The sequence below is a fragment of the Bubalus bubalis genome, chromosome 22 (genome assembly GCF_019923935.1).
Source record: "Bubalus bubalis isolate 160015118507 breed Murrah chromosome 22, NDDB_SH_1, whole genome shotgun sequence".
Taxonomy (NCBI): Eukaryota; Metazoa; Chordata; class Mammalia; order Artiodactyla; family Bovidae; genus Bubalus; species Bubalus bubalis.
Genome location: NC_059178.1, coordinates 21,979,622 through 21,996,656, shown reverse-complemented (window position 1 = coordinate 21,996,656; position 17,035 = coordinate 21,979,622). Strand labels below are relative to the sequence as shown.

The following is a 17,035-nucleotide window of genomic DNA, read 5'->3' as shown; positions in this document are numbered from 1 at the left end:
ACTTACTACATTTGCTCTCATTCCATAGTTCTAGAATAATTATTATTCCTCACTGTCTATGACCACAGCTGTGAGAGGATGAAAGAAAGCTGGAAATTTGCACTGGAGGAAGCATGTTTGAAAAAGAATTTTTAAAAATTCCTCAGGTTGCTGAATGTTTTCAAAGACTACCGAAATACTTCAGTATTTCAGATCTCAGAGAACTCTACTCAGTGGTCTGTGGTGACCTAAATGGGAAGGAAATCCAACAAAGAAGGAATATATATATACCTCAGGGCTTCCCTGATAGCTCAGCTGGTAAAGAATCCGCCTGCAATGGGGGAGACCTGGCTTCCATCCCTGGGTTGGGAAGATCCGCTGGAGGAGGGTATGGCAACTCACTCCAGTATTCTTGCTGGAGAATCCCCATGGACAAAGGTGCCTGGCAGGCTACAGTCTATGGGGTTGCAAAGAGTCAGACACGACTGAGTGACTAAGCACAGCACAGCACATACATACCTACAGCTGATTCACTTTGCTGTACAGCAGAAAGTAACCCAACATTATAAAGCAACTATACTCGAATAAAAATTCATTTTAAAAAACTAGCACTAAATACGCTAACAAAAGACTACTGAAGTATTTCAATAAAGAACAGCTAACATGAGCTTCCAGTAGGAGGAGAAATAGGAAACTGAAGGGTGAGGTAGGGCATTGGGATCAAGAATCCACCAAGAATAAAAGTTTGATTTACATATAAAAATCGAAAGCAGAATGAGGACTGTAGCTGGCACGTGGATCATGGTTTCCCATCACCTGGCCGTGCACTTAATGCATGAGACAACTGTACGCTTTTGTCGGGAGACATTATTTACTTTAGCTAATGTTACCGTGATTCGTACTTTTGCCCTCATTCGGGACACACAATGGATTCATTTTTTCATCCTATGTTTAACCAGTGGCTAAAGACTTCATAATGCCAAACCTATCAAGCGTGAAATAAATTCTTTCTCACTCCCCAGCAGTTTTTTAAAATTATTTTTAAATTGGAGTATAGTTGCTTTATGATGTTGTGTTGGTTTCTGCTGTACAGCAAAGTGAGTCAGCTATAAACACACATATACACCCTCCCTCTAAAGTCTCCCTCCCACCACCCCACTCAACCCCTCTAGGGCATCACAGAACACCAAGCTGAGCTCCCTGTGCTGGACAGAAGCTTCGCACTAGCTAGCCATTCTACACATGGTGGCGTATATATGCCAATGTCACTCTCCCAGTTCTTCCCCCCGCCCCCCGCCTCCTGTCCACTCTCTACATCTGTGTCTCTACGCGTGCCCTGCAAATAGAATCATCAGTACCATTCTTCTAGATTCCACATATACGCATTAACATACAATATTTTTTCTCTGACTTCACTCTGTATGACAGATACTAGACTTTGCTTTTTAACTCTCTTTCTTCACAGTCTGTCTCCTGAGAAACCTGCATGTGTGTCAAGAAGCAACAGTTAGAACTGAATGTGGGGCAGCTAACTGGTTCAAGATTAGGAAAGGAGTATGACAAGGCTGTATATTGTCACCCTGCTTATTTAACTTCTATGCGGAGTACATCAAGTGAAATGCCGGGCTGGATGAATCACAGGCAGGAATCTGGAAGAAATATCAATAACCTCGGATATGCAGATGATAACATTCTAATGATAGAAAGTGAAGAGGAACTAAAGAGTCTCTTGATGAAGGTGAAAGAGGAGAATTTTGAAAAAGCTGGCTTAAAATTCAACATTGAAAAAAACTAAGATCACGGTATCTGGTCCCATCACTTCATGGCAAACAGAAAGGAAAAAGTGGAAGCAGTAACAGATTTTATTTTCTTGGGCTCCAAAATTACTGCGGACAGTGACTGTAGCCAGGAAATTAAAAGATGCTTGCTCCTTGGAAGAAAAGCTACAACAAACCTAGACAGTGTATTCAAAAGCAGAGACATCACTTTACCAACAAAGGTTCAGATAGTCAAAGCTATGATTTTTCCAGTAGTCAGTACGGATGTGAGAGTTGGACCATAAAGAAGGCTGAGTGCCAAAGAATTGATGCTTTCAAATTGTAGTGCTGGAGAAGACTCTTGACAGTCCCTTGGACAGCAAGGAGATAAAACCAGTCAATCCTAAAGGAAATCAACCCTGAATATTCATTGGGAGGACTGGCGTTGAAGCTCCAATCCTTTGGCCACCTTGTGGGAAGAGCTGACCCACTGGAAAAGACTCTGTTGCTGGGAAAGACTGATGAAGGCAAAAGAAGAAGAGGGCGCAGAGAATAAGATGTTTAGATAGCATCACCAACTCGATGAACATGAATTTTAGCAAACTCTGGGAGATAGTGAAGGACAGGGAAGCCTGGCATGGTGCAGTCCATGGGGTCGCCAAGAGTCGGACAAGACTTAGTGACTGAAAAACAACAAACAATTTAATCACTGATAGCTGTTACAAAAAGTATTAAAATATTTTAGAGATTCTAAGGCCCTTTCCAACACAGTGGGGAAAAAAATAGGTGGGAGAGAAAGAGAAATACCTCACAGGGTCTTGAAAAAGTCAAACCCCAGCCCCTGGGAGTTTGCCATTTAACACCCTTAACTTTTTTTCTCACATGGGGAGATGAAAAAAAATCTAATCTCAGAAAACCCAGAGGGGGTGGTGGGCAAAAGGCCTTGGAAGCATTTTCCAGTGTCCATTTCCATGGCAATGGGCTGGAGGTGTCCTTGACAAAGGCAGAGTTTCTCACTGTAAGATAAACAAGTCATGAAGACCTTGGCCCGAATATTGTAACAATTTATCAAGACTGCCTCCTCCTCCCACACAGGTTCCTTCATGCTTTTGTTTCAGGACACCATGAGTTTTTATTCAACACCCAAGTTTAGTAGAAGAGACCATAGCTACAATTCATTCATTAAGAGGTTTTCTCTTTTGTTGCCACAAAACTGAAATTGAAGGATAGCAATTTAAAAGCTTTTTTTGATCAAAATCATGATTGCACACAGGCAAAGCACAACATTCATGGTTATTTTTTAATTTCAAATCATTTTTATTACCCTGGGAAGGCACTGCCTTTTCCCCTCCTTTCAAATTCTTACAGGAGGGAATTCAGCTTATTTTGTTGTTCAGTTGCTAAGTCATGTCTGACTCTTTGCAACCCCATGGACTGCAGCACACCAGGCTTCCCTGTCCTTCACTATCTCCTGGAGTTTGCTCAAATTTGTGTCCATTGAGTCAGTGAGTTCAGCTTAAAATCAAAACACAAGTGCAGCTTTTGAGTGGGAAAATGAACAACTCTGCAGAATGAAAATGAAGTTATATTTTGCTTGTATCATTGATCATGTCTGCAATGTTTATAGTATTTGCTTAAATACCTAAAAACATCAATTAATTTAACATTTTCTGACCAGCCATTGCTTCCAATACCACCAACTTTTCCATAAACCCTTCAAGGCCTTAGCAGTCTTAGTAATTTTCCCCCCTTCGTCTGCCATTTCTGAGCTCTATCACATAGATTTCACTTGTTTATGCTTTAAGTTTTGCATTGTCTTTATGTTCCAATGGCTACTTCATGGGTATGCAGTCGCCCTTGGTTTAAAGCTCTGTCGAAACTGTCTGGAAGTTTTTCATCATTTAAACAGGGACCCCCCCACACACTTTCATTTCTCATCAACTCTCTTAAAATTACGTATCTGGTTCTGGATGTGCCTCCTGAATGCATCAATCAAGGGCTGTCCTCGGGAGCACAGCACCCATGGACCTCTGGTCAAACCACTTGGCTGTGGAGACACCCAGTGCATCACCATCTCTCACACCAGAACAATGACCCTGAGGAGGTTGCATCCACCAGATTACAGCTCCACTTAATCCAGAACATACCTAGAGGGACAGCTTACAAACAACAAAAGCATTTGCCATATCTTTCACCTGAGACCAACAATAGACAAATAGACTTGATAACCAGGGTAAACACCCCAATCAAAAGTCCAGAGTCATGTTATCTTGGTATTGACCTCACTGGGGTTGATAACACTGCATTTTCTGAGTTCTAGCACCATTATTTTTTCAATGGTAAACTGAAAAAAACAATGGTACTAGTAGGGATTGGGCTGCCTCTTTATCCAGAAGGTGTGTGCTAAGTCCCTTCAGTCATGTCGACTCTGTGCCACTCTATGGACTGTAGCTGCCAGGCTCCTCTGTCCATAGAGGTTCTCTGGGCAAGAATATTGGAGTGGGTAGCCAGTGGATCATCCCAACCCAGGGATTGAACCCATGTTTCTTACATCTTCTGCGCTGGCAGACAGGTTCTTTACCACTAGCTCCACCTGGAATACATACACTTAATGTGATCACTTTTCTTATTTATTTTTTTAAAGCTGTTACTGAATCAAGGATGTATATGAGAGTAGTGGTGGTCATTGTCTCCAGTTCCTGGCCTCACACTGGCTCTTCACTCAACTGCAGTTCAGATTCTATTCCTCAAATCACTCAAAGGGTCCTTGTCAAGGTCTCCATTCCCCAGCATGAGGTTCACTTGGCCCCACAATAGCTTCCGTAAACAAGGGCTTTTCTCTCTGGCTTTAAGCCCCTCTCCCTTGGCTCTCTCACTCTGCAGACTCCTAGTCTGTCCCTCTGTTACAGTGCCTTGCTGGCCATCTCTGCCAGTGATCCAGACTCTCCTGTGACCTGATGTCCCAAGAAAAAGCAGAAGAGGCAGGTCCCCCCAACAAGCGGATCCTCAGGGGGAAGCAGGAAGGTGTGTACTTTTCCCCAAAGCTATTTCCAAACACAAGAGAAATGACACAAAGAATACGGGCTTGAGGACAGAGACTTGGGTTCTTCATCCCATGTGCCCAGCGCTTCCTTGTTGAATACAACCAAGCCCCACGTGGGTAAGGACAGAACAGGGCATCAAACATGTGGGAAGTAAACCCACTGGGCTCTGGAATGAGCGGAATCTTAACAGTGGCTGAAATAAAAAATGTACAAGCCTCCCGAGAAGGGGAGGTGCGGGACCTTCCACATTTCCCCAAACCAGTCCCCCACCCAACAACCCCACCCCCCACCATCCAGCATCACACAACCTGGGCCAAGATAGAAAAAATGCTCTGGCTCCCAGTGATGAAGACACACAACAGGAAAATGACGCTACGAGATAAGTGAATGTGACTGAGGTGGAATGAACAGAAGATGACCCTTGGCATCCACAATTGTGATCCTTATCCTTGAGCTCTGCAGGAGATACTTGAAATTCATTCTGGGCTCAGCTGGGCAGAGAGAGAGTTCAAGCAGAACTTCTCAAACTTTTATCAAATCACCCAGAGATCTTATTACAAATGCAAATATTCTGCAGGGCTGGGCTGGGCTGGGGCTAAGCTTCTTCATGGTTCAGTATCTCCCTGGGGCTGCTGCTCTGACTTCAACAGATAAAATGATCTCTTGGGATGTTTCCAGCTCTAACACAACGGGATTGGTTAATCTGGCTGAGGCTTGGCACAAAGTTCATCAGACTGATGAGTAAGATCATGCTTCCTCCAGAGTGTTCTGTCACTATTTAACCAGAACTCTAGATTCCCCGTCCTACATTCACATCTTGGAGACCTTGGAAAACTATTTTTAGAGGGAACTGGGGGGCCTTGGTTAAAACCAAGGTTTTGGGCTTATTGTAAAGAAGGAAAAAAGGTCAAGGCTTCCAAACTGAAAGACGTAACACAGGAACGAGGTCCCCTATGCGTCAACCAGGCGAGCTATTAAAGCAAACCAGGGTCTTGATTCCTCAGCCCTGTTCATCCGAGTGGTGCTGCCCCTGGTGAGTTCATCCATACAGAAGAGGATGCTGTTGAGGGCACAGTGAAAGGCTTCAGGGATGTTAAAATATAAAGAAGTCTATGTACCCTCCCTGCCTGATGCTGACAGAGATCCAGCCCTCTCAGCCCATCCTGTCTGATGCTGCTGGTCTTCTGACCCGCCGTCTTTTCACAGAGGCCTGGGGAGGGCCCTGCACAGCAGGGAGGAGGGGGCAGGCCAGAGGGGACAGCATGGCAGAGGACATCCCCTGACCACCCTGGGATCGTGCATTTGAGCTTCCGGGAGACAGTCCAGGTCTAGGTGACAGATGAGAGGAGAGAATCTTAGCAAAACAGGGCCATTCTCAGAAGGAGGGGACGTCTTCCCATCCTAGTGAGCACCCCTTGTCTGATTAAATTTAAGGTTTCTCAAGTTATTTTTTGGAAAAGACCTTGATGCTGGGAAAGATTGAGGGCAGGAGGACAACTGAACAACAACAATAATATTAATTTTCTTTCATTTTAAAAATTCTTCCCTATATATTCATTATGATAATACAGTCAGGGAAAATTTAGTCTATTTCTGCACATTCAGTTCAGTTCAGTCACTCAGTCATATCCAACTCTTTGCGACCCCATGAATCGCAGCACACCAGGCCTCCCTGTCCATCACCAACTCCCGGAGTTCACTCAAACTCACATCCATCGAGTCCATTTCTGCACATTAGCAATGAGGAAAGCAAGGCCCAGGCTGGACCACATAAATAGGTAACTCTCAAATAGGCCACATTTATGTACAACTTCTCTTTTTTCTTGAGTATATCTGACTTACAGTGATTCAGGTATATAGCAAAGTGATTCATTTATACATATATTAATACTTATGGGCATCAGAGAAGGGCCAGATCAGCTCTCCATACATTCTAGACTTTTTACTGAAAAAGAATAAAACACTTAAAAAAAATTAACAAAGGAAATTCAAGACTAATACGCTGAGAACTATGAAACATTTCTGAGAGAAATTAAATCATATCAAAATGAATGATGATGTTTCTTATACATAGACAGGAAAACTCAATATTATCAGACAGCACTTCTCCCCAAACGGATCTACAGATTCACTCTAATTCCTACCAAAATTCTAGTCGTCTCTTTTGTAGAAATTGACAAGCTGACACTAATGGAAATGCAAAAAGGACCTAGAACTGTCAAAGCAATTTCGAGAAAGTCAACAGTGTGGAATGGCTTATACGCCCTAGTTCAAAACTTACTACAAAGCCAAAGGAATCCAGACAGAGTTACCTTAGGAATAGACACATGGATCAACGGAGCAACAGAGAGTCCAGAAATATATATCAAAAATCTAGCCAATTCCTTCAAATATTATTTTTGAATTATTTGAACACTGAATTTGAAATTATGTCATTTACAGAAAACCCCCTCGTGCACAAATTTTCAGGGAATGTTTGACCACAGAAAAAGAGGTACAACTCAACTCAGTCAATGATAATGGTTAAAACAAACCAACAAAGTGGGAAGCTCTAAAGGGATACTAGATGTTCTGCTCATATTTCTGGAGAGAATGGGCCATTCTTTCATCCAGTAATAAGTGATTTTTATCAAACAAACATCCATCTGTGACATAAATTCTGTGTGCCTTTGTTCTGTTCCTGAGAAGACCAGGCTGGCTTAGCCCCAAGAGCCTGGGGGGAACAGCTGTCTCCCACTTAAACAACATCCTCCACACGCAGGCAGGTAGAGTTCTTTTGAACAAAAACTCTATATAAAAACATAACTCCAAGAGATGGTCAACAAATGCCAACAAGACTGAAGTCAATAGAGTAGTCACTGTCTTTAAACTAAAAGAAAACTCAGTGCAGTAGGAATAACCAGCGTTTTTAACCAGCACTCTCTTTCTGTTCTCAGGGACATTATTTCACTGCAGTAACTTGGGCAACGGTGATGGTCAAGGCATTCAGAAACAAAAATTCCTCCAAATTTGAGCTGAGGCACACAGGTAGTAGGATTCCTCAGGTACTTCTCGTGCCTGCTAGACTACAGCTCTGGGGATTCAAGGACCACTGGCCACCAGAGTGTGGAACATTCTAGAAACTCAACAAATACTTTTTGAATATGTAAGGTTATGTGGTGTATGTGTGTGTAGTGTGTCTGTTGTGTATATGTGGGGGGTGATGGGGGTGGGTGTTGGGGATGTAGAAGGAAGAATGGCTCTTATTTTGCTGGTGGAGCTAGGAGGGAAGTCATAAACCAAACACTGAAAAGAACTCCTAAAAATGCAAATGACTAATCCTTACCTGAGACCACAGAAGCTGTAATCCCTGGGGCTGGGGCCTCCACATTGATGTGATTAAAATCAAACATGTAGCCCAGAGAGAAAATGTCTGTATTAACTGTACCCTCTCTGTGAGGGCTCAGAGGAGTCACCAAACAGGTGAGCTGTGTGTTTCCATGACAGAAAAGATGCCTGGAGGAGTAGATGTCACTCAACAGGAAGTTTGGTGAGGAAGCCACCAGGAGCTCAATTTCCCTGCCTCCCCATTCCTTGCCCACCACTGGGCTGCAACATGAATTTATGTGACTGGAAGCAAGCAAAATATAGACACTAATTTCCACTGGCGCTACTTGAATCTCCCAACCATTCCTCCACCATAATTTCTCACAGAGAACATTTCTTTCTAGATATGCACTTGGACTTCCTCCATCAAGAATGTCCACTTGGAATCAAAATGAGGAAAGCCGCTGAGAACAAGGACCACAGGATACATCCTGACTTGGGGCCTGGCTGGTGGAGGATCCACTACATGTTCAGTCCATGAAGCTGAGCAGGTATATGAATGGGCAAACACAGGGGGAAAAGGAGAAAAACTGACTAGAAATGACAACAATCCCACAAGAAAACATTACTCCACAGCCCAAGAAGGTATCGAGGACTTTATGCCAGCTCCCTTACAACAAGAGCAGTGGAGTTCCCAAAGACACTTCACAAGGTCATGAATATCTCGAACTCTCCCACCTCTAAACTTCTAGAGTGAACAAAAGTATAGCCACGAAGTCAGGGCAGAGGTGTAAAGAGCTGGAAAAACTAGATTGTGGAGAAAAACAAAGACAGAAATGCCAGAGCTGGAGATTTAGAAGGAAGGGGCTGAAGGATGGACAATGGGAATTTTGAGGATGGGAAAGAGTGCCCACCACTGGACAGAGCAACAGGGACAGGAAGTACACCAAGTGGCAGAGATAGTTCTGGAGACAACTATTTAAATTAGAATCCCAAAAGGCCCATCTTGAAGGCTGATTGTAAAATTCCTTCCACCTCTGGCATCCAAACAGGAATAAGGTTTCCGTCCTACTAGAAGTCCTAACTCCCTCATGTGATAGTCATCTCAACAGCCAGTGATCATCTGCAGTGTCATAAAGAGGAACAAAGGCCAAAAAATCAGGGACCTTTTAAACCTATTTATTTAATTTTTGGCTGCACCTTAGGCACTATGGGGTTCCCTGGTAGCTCAGTGGTAAAGAATCTGCCTGCAATGCAGGAGGCCTGGGTTTGATCCCTGGGTCAGGGGGATTCCTTGGAGAAGGGAATGGCAACCCACTCCAGTATTCTTGCCTGGAGATTCCCAGGGACAGAGGAGTCTGGTGGATACAGTCCACGGGGTGGCAAAGACTCAGACACGACAGAATGACTAACACTAACACACTAGGGGCCTCAGTTCCCTGATCAGGCATCGAACCTGCACCCCCTGCACTGGAAGACATAGTCTTAACCACTGGACCACAGGGACCTTTTTCAAGGAAGAAACAAAAATGGAGAGGGACGATTTGGATAAGGAGAATACAGAAAAAAGAAAAGAAAGGAATGGAAGATGAAACCAAGGCGACCCAAAGAATGCCATCAACTGGGAGAAACAGGAAAAGTAGTCTTTGGAGCAGGAAAGAATTCATGTGCTGGGCCTGAGATAACAAGATACTCACTTTTGTTGAGTAAGATCCTGCCATGACAAAGAGATTAGAAGACATTTAAATGTAGGATGTACAAAAATCAGTGTCGTGGGGTGAGGTCTTCTCCTTTCTAAAGGTCCCCTCTTAACTAAACAGGATCTGCTCAACTTAAGCATCTTCTTTAACATTGTCGAGTTTCCTGAGGCTCTGGCAGGAAGTTACAGAACAATGAAACAAAATGCAGGAAATCTTTCAGGGAATGGGAAAAGATGGGCACTTCGCAGAAACACTTCTGGAGCTAACTCTGACATTCCCACCAGCAGACAGGAGGCTCTCTGGCACATGAACTGGAGTCACACTGCCCGCTGGGCCAGATCAGACTTCAAAGATAAGTTCAGGAATGAAGAGATTCAGGCTTCAGATGGTTGAATCAAAAAAGGGGGAGAAAAAAAAAAATGCACATACACGCTGAAAATAGGATCTGATGTGTCTCCACAGCATCTTTTCTGGATTAACCTCTGAAGTAAATGCCCACCTAGGCAGAAAGCTATCCACCACGCTGGTCTGGAATCTCACTGCTCCCATTGTCTATCTTCTGCCTCCAAGCAAGACACAAAATGGGAACAAGCTGTCCCAAAGAAAGCTCTCACCATCCAGCCTCCAGAAAACAAAGGCTCTCGGGGGAAGGGTCTGTGCCTCGAAATGCTGGCTGTCACCCTCAGTATACAGGACGTGAAGATCCAATGAACCTAGCCGGAGTGTGGCATTTTACACTGAAATAGCTCCCTGGCAGGCATGTCCCAACAGAACCCAAGTTCGCGACCTTACCTAAATTACTTCAATAAGGGAGCTTCCCCCCCCCATTATTTTTGAAATACATTTATTTACTCAACTGTGCATGGATACACGTTAGTATTTTAGCAATAAAAAAAGTAAAAGAATTATTTGCAAGCATGGAAGTAGGCTACATACACCCTGCTAGAGAAACTGTCGCTTATCTTGTTCACCCTAACATTTCTGAGGAATATCACTAACAACTTCAGCTAAGATCTCCGAGCAGTTTTCTCTAGTTATCTCCACTTAGCTTCGTATTCAGGGTGCAGGCTTAACTTTATTCCTCAAAAATTATTTTAAACAATTAACTTTTCCTGTGTCTGCTATAGGTGTTCCAGCAATAAACCAAAATTTTTAGAAAAATAAACATACTATCCATAACTGCTAATAGTATTCTTCGCAGACTTAACCTCTCTACATCACAAATCACCTAAATTTATTTTTAAAACTTATTTATGACTCCAGGAATAGCCCATGAAGGCTATGGTGAGCAATACTTTCAGAAGGACTGCAGTGTCAAGCAATCTATCAATGAGCTATAGTTTTTAAATCCAAAAGATCTAGGAAACAAGGCTCTAATACCTTCTGTCAAAGGCCACGTTGAAAGGGACAAGTTGGAAAGTGAAAAGTTGACAGGTGTATATGTGTATTAGTGATGCATTTAGCATCCAGCAGCGGGGATATTGAAGGAGTAGGAGAGAGGGAGGGCAGTGGAGGTGGAGATGGGAAGACTGTCTCTTGTTTTGTCAGGAAATGATCGGTACCTTCTTTATACTATTAGGAAGTGCGCAGGAGGAAGTAGGTTTTTATGAAGTAGCTCGCTTTTAAGAGTTAAATGAAGAGACATCTAAGGGAAGACACTCAAGAAACTAAAAATAGTAGTTGCCTCAAAAGTAGGTGACTTAACCTTTTTCTATACACCTTTTGGGTTTTGTTTTTGTTTTTTCTAATGTTGTACCATGACCATGGATTACCTATTCAAAACTATTTTTTGAAATTACTTGATTCATAAATAAAGATATTAATGTCAATGTGACTCAACAAGACATGTGGCTATTAACCACCAGGAACATTGGCAAAGCAACGTAAATGGCAACCCACTCCAGTATTCTTGCCTAGAAACTTCCATGGACAGAGGAGCCTGGCGGGCTAGTCTATGGAGTCACAAAGAGTCAGACATGAGTCAGACTGAGCAACTGAGCATACTTGCAATGGACAGACACGAAGATGGGAATAAAACAGCCCCCACCCTCAGGAAGTTCAGGTCAGGGGGTGAGACCGATCAGCCAGCCACTGGCTTAGCCACCAAGATAAGGATAACAATAGCAATGAGTGGCCAGAGCACCGGCAGTCCAGGGAAGGGCATGTCATAAATACTTCAGCAATGAGGGGATCAGGAAGGTTTCTGCAGGGCTTAGGCCCCAAATGGGAGGCCTGTCCAGCACTGAACATCCCATGTCACTATGAACAGGGGCACGGAGGTCCCAGGTAACACCCCTGAGCTCTGAGCCAGTGGATCCCAGACTCCTCCTCTGGTCCCATCGGATGCTCCAATGTCATTTTTTGTGTGTGCATTATGAGGAGTTTGGGAGGCGTTAGTCCTAGCCCAGTGGGTGGTGTTTCTAGAAAAATCATGATGGTGATGGTGCTGAGGAGGGAGAGCAGGGGAGGAGGGACAGCCAGTGGGGGAACCATCACAACATTTCATGGGAAAGACAAACAGTTCCTGAGCCTTGTCAGCAGTGGAGACAAAATAACGGAGATGGATTGCACAGGTTTTCAGAAAGTCAAGTCAATAGGTCTTAACGCCCAAGTGAAGGTGGATCCAGGCTGGGAGGATGCAGTGCAGGTGCCAGAGGTAGACCATCACCACGGACCACATGCCCGTGCTGCTGACTTACCCACCGCTGGGCCAACATTCTCCTGTGTTACTGCATCACATCAGTCCTCTCCATCTCACAAATCGGGAAGACTGACATCCAGAGACGCCGAGAAACTTAATCAACCTCACGGCTCATCAAAGCAACGGGGCTGGTGTTTGAATTCAAGTTGACTCCAAAACCAGACTCTAAATTTGAGACTATAGCAGGGAAGTGATAATCTATATTTGCATGTAGTCATGTCCAAAATAGTAATAATGATGCTTAGATGGTGTTTATCGAGGGCTATCCCCAGGGTTAGGCATTGTTCTAAGCACTTTTCATTCCATCATGAACAGTCTTTCCAAGGAGGCACCATGAGTACGCCCATTTACAGATGGCGAAACCAAAGCACAGGGAGGTTAAGTAACTTGCCCAAGTTCCCACAGCTTATAAAGCCAAAGAGTAAAACATCTAAAGCTTAAAGGCATATCTTGTTATTCCTCCCATAAAACTTACTGTAGATGATAATGAGTACTCACGGAACTTTATGAAAGAGTTATTCTAAAATTGTAGAATTGTGTCTCAAAGATGATTACCTTGCAATAAGTGGTCATGTAAACATGTTACGATTCTGGTGATTCTAAGAGTGGCGCAAAGCACCAAGGAACAGCCTGTGTTTATTTCCTATCCTTGTTGCAGTTGAATTCGCCATCATGCTATATTAACTACAGATGTCCGCTCTATATTTAACGTCTGGAAAAGTGGAAGAGAAAAAAGGAATGGGCCAAAGTCTGGGATATGTAGGAGGTGGGCAGTGATGTTTTCATTACACAAACCTTGTTTCCAACTGCTAAAATTAGTTTTTCTTTCTTGGCCCTTACTTGTGGAATACAGTTACAGTTTTTTTTTCTTGGCCCTTACTTGGGGAATACTTGGGGAATTCTTAGTTCTTGGGGAAGAAAAATGCACCTTTAAAAGTCATTCGGGCACGTGCTTTGCTGAGCAGCACATATATGCTCAATTTGAATACTACATTCTTTATGAGAATGAAGTAAATTTCCTCTAGTCATCAGATCAGATCAGATCAGATCAGTCGCTCAGTCATGTCCGACTCTTTGCGACCCCATGAATCACAGCACGCCAGGCCTCCCTGTCCATCACCAACTCCTGGAGTTCACCGAGACTCACATCCATCGAGTCAGCGATGCCATCCAGCCATCTCATCCTCTGTCATCCCCTTCTCCTCCTGCCCCCAATCCCTCCCAGCATCAGAGTCTTTTCCAATGAGTCAACTCTTCGCATGAGGTAGCCAAAATACTGGAGTTTAGAAGAGAGTTTTTCCTTTATCCTTGGAATTGTCTACTTTTACTTAGAAAAGAAAAACAGTTCAAAACAAGATGTGATGAACTAACCTGTGAAGCAACTGTAATTCCATGTAATTGCCAGCTGTGGACTTAACACAACATTATTGTTAGAAAGGTACCACCTAATATTTTGCACTTCTAGGAACAGCTCACTTTACACAGGTTATTGGGTCACATATCATGAGGTGTACAGTAGTTCAGTGTGTGCCTGCACGCTCAGTTGCGTCCAACTCTTTGGATCCCCATGGAGGGTAGCCTGCCAGCACCTCTGTCCATGGAATTTCCCAGGCAAGAATACGGGAGTGGGTTGCCATCCCGTCCTCCAGGGGATTTTCCCAACCCAGGGATCGAACCCTCTGTTCCTTCATTGCCAGGGGATTCTTTACCACTGAGCCACCAGAGAAGTAACAGTAATCCAGAGAGGCTGTGAAATGATAAAGGATTCTTAATAAGGGACTTCCCTGGTGGTCTAGTGGTTAAGACTTTGCCTTCCAATGCAGGGGCTGTGGGTTCCAACCCTGGTTGGGGAACTAAGATCCCACATGCCTCTTGGCCAAAAAACCAAAACATAAAACAGAAGCAATGTTGTAACAAATTCAAAAAAGACTTTAAAAATCGTCCACATAAAAAAAAAAAATCTTAAAAAAAAGAATTCCTAATAATCTAAAAGCTATCGGATGATTGTTCTAAATATATATGTATATATATATATATGTATATATATATATATATATATATATATGAGTACCAGAAACTATCTCACTGATGATGCTAGTCAGAATTATTTCATTATTGTATTATGAGCTAATGATACTATTTCACTGGTCATTCATGCTATATACATGGGACCCCCAAATTGTATTTTAGAAAGTCAGTTTACTCCCTCAAAGGCGCCTGTAAAGAGGGTGATGGTTGATGGGGTGGGGGTTGCAAATCTGGAAGGCAGTGTGACAGATTCAAAGGCCCTCCCGCTGTGAGTGGTTTTCCGTAGCATCTTAAAGCAGGAAAGCCCCACGGGGTCCCACTTTCTCCAAACACCATTCACAGCCGCCAAGGCCAAGTGCTGCGCCCGGAGGGGCGCGGAAAACATTCCGGGCATCTCCCTAGACCAGGACTTTCAATTCTTAGAACAATAAAGCTGAGTCCAGCTGCTCTCCCTCCAGCCTGTGGGAAACCAGGCTTTTCACTGTCAACAATGCGAGAGAAAGGCGTTCAGCTTGCAGAGTCGCAGCCCGCTCTCCCGCAAGGCCGGCCCCTTTCTTTGCAGGCTAACTATGCAAATTCCCTGCATCCCTGCCCGGCCGCGCGGGGAGAGGACGCGCAGCCATTCAAAGCCCGGTCGCCCGCTCCGGTCCAGCGCGTCCCCCGCGAATGCGCCCGGGAAAGGGACAGTCCCCTGGCTGCAGGGCGCACAGCTGGGCACGAGGCCAAACACGCATCTTTCCCACGCGGGTGCTGTGCGCTCCGCCTCCCTACTTTTGACCTGTTCCTTCCTGCGTTTTGAATAACACGTGTATCTTTGGGAGTGTGCCGGGGGTCACGGGTTGCATGCATAGACGTTTTCAAGAAATATTCGTAACCTCCTAGCCAACAAGCGGCGCCCTGAAGGATTAGTCTCTGGGGAAAGCGGGGCACGAGTGTCCGCAGAAAGGGGAGGAGGGCTTCTCGTCCTCCCGGGCAGTGACAGACGCTTTGAAAGTTGGCCGCGGATCTCTGTTCTTGGCCAACCCTGCCCCGCGAGGTTGCCAGGCATCCGAGCCCGCGCTCCCTCACCCCTAAGTGACCGCGGTCTACTCTGGGCGCGGAACAGCCGGTTCGGCCACCTCGGGGCCTGCACCCAGCGTGGCTGGTAGACGCCCGCGGCGGGTCCCCAAGCCTGCACCTCCCCGTGCGCTTCCCGCGCGCCCACCCTCCCTGAGTGGCCCGGGGACCGGCCCCCCGCCCCCCCACCGCGACTTTGCCGGGTCTCGGACCACCGGCTTTCTGCCGCCTGACGGTAAGCGTGCTCTGCGGACGCCTTTGCCATTCATTCCCCGCCCGCCTGCCCGCCGCGGCCCGGACCGACAGCCAGGCCCGCGCGGCTCTCCACTGGGGCCCCCGGGTCGCCAAGGCAGACCCGGGGACTCAGAGCCCGAGGCGCCGAGGAGGGGGCCGCATCCGTCTGGAGTGCCCCCCCACCCCTCTCCCGCCTGCCCGGCGACCTTTCCAGGGGCCGCGCGGGAGACCCATGTGTCGGATCCCCGGCCGGGGGTGAAGGCGGTATGCGCGCACCGACCTTGGCGCGGCCAGGCGTGGGGCTTTGTCCCGCAGCCCCCTGCCGCCTGGGGACCCAGACGCGACCCGGGCTCACCTCTCTGCTGGCCCTGCGCGGAGACCCAGAGCAGCGAGGCCAGGAGCGCCAGCCCCGCGCCGCCGTCACGCATCTCGCCGCCGCGCTCGGGTAGCTCCGGGGTGAAAGCCGCGACCGCGCGCGGGGACTCAGCCGAGGGCGAGACTGCGCTGCCCGCCGGCCCCTCGGACACACCCCCGCCGACCTCCGCGGCGCCCGGCCCCGCCCACCGCCCGCAGCCCGCGCGGGAGACCCTCCCCCCTCCCCGGAGACCCCTCCCAGCGGAGACCTCCCCAGATCCGGGACCCCTGCCCCCGAGACCCCTCCCCACATAGACTCTCTCTCCCTAAAGGCCTACCCGCCCCCCCCCATAGGTCCCCTCTCTCGCACGAGGGGGAACAGCCTGAGCCATCCCCAACTCGGGGGTGAGGGTCGCCCCGCCGCCGCGAGCTCCGAGTTGGGGAGGCAGACGGAGAAAGTGACTGGAGGAGGAGCGGGGGTGGGGGCAGATCTGCCGGCCTGGGCGGTAGATTCCGAGAAAGTATTCACCCTGCTGACCCTTACCGCCCCGCGGGGGCCGTGCGGCCGACCCCGGAGCCAGGACCCCCGAGCAGCCGCCACGGAGACCGCCGCACGCGGGGCGGGGGGTCGGGCTCGCCCCCAGGATGGGACCCCTGGCTCACCGACCCGCATCTCTGGCCCCCAAGGGGTGGCCTGGGCCTCCCAGGAAGGGACTGGGGCTCGTAACTACCAGCTTACCCCCTCTGCTGTTGGCAGAGGGTTTTGTGAAGCCTTTTCTAAAAAGGAGTAGTAATTCGCTTCCCACTTTGTCTAAGACAAGAAAGGTCGCTTGGATTTAATTATCATTCGCATTCGAGAAGATCTTATGGGGGAGC

The 17,035-nt window shown here is 46.6% G+C and overlaps 1 protein-coding gene across 1 annotated transcript in view; it reads right to left on the bottom strand.

The window, feature by feature from the left end:
* Window positions 1-16,293, bottom strand: part of LAMA1 (laminin subunit alpha 1) — a 124,771-nt gene extending 108,478 nt beyond the window's left edge. Inside the window, exon 1 of the mRNA XM_044934772.2 lies at window positions 16,161-16,293. Coding sequence (XP_044790707.2) covers window positions 16,161-16,233 — 73 coding nt within the window. The 5' untranslated portion in view covers window positions 16,234-16,293. The remainder of the gene's footprint in view (window positions 1-16,160) is intronic.
* Window positions 16,294-17,035: the final 742 nt, after the last annotated feature.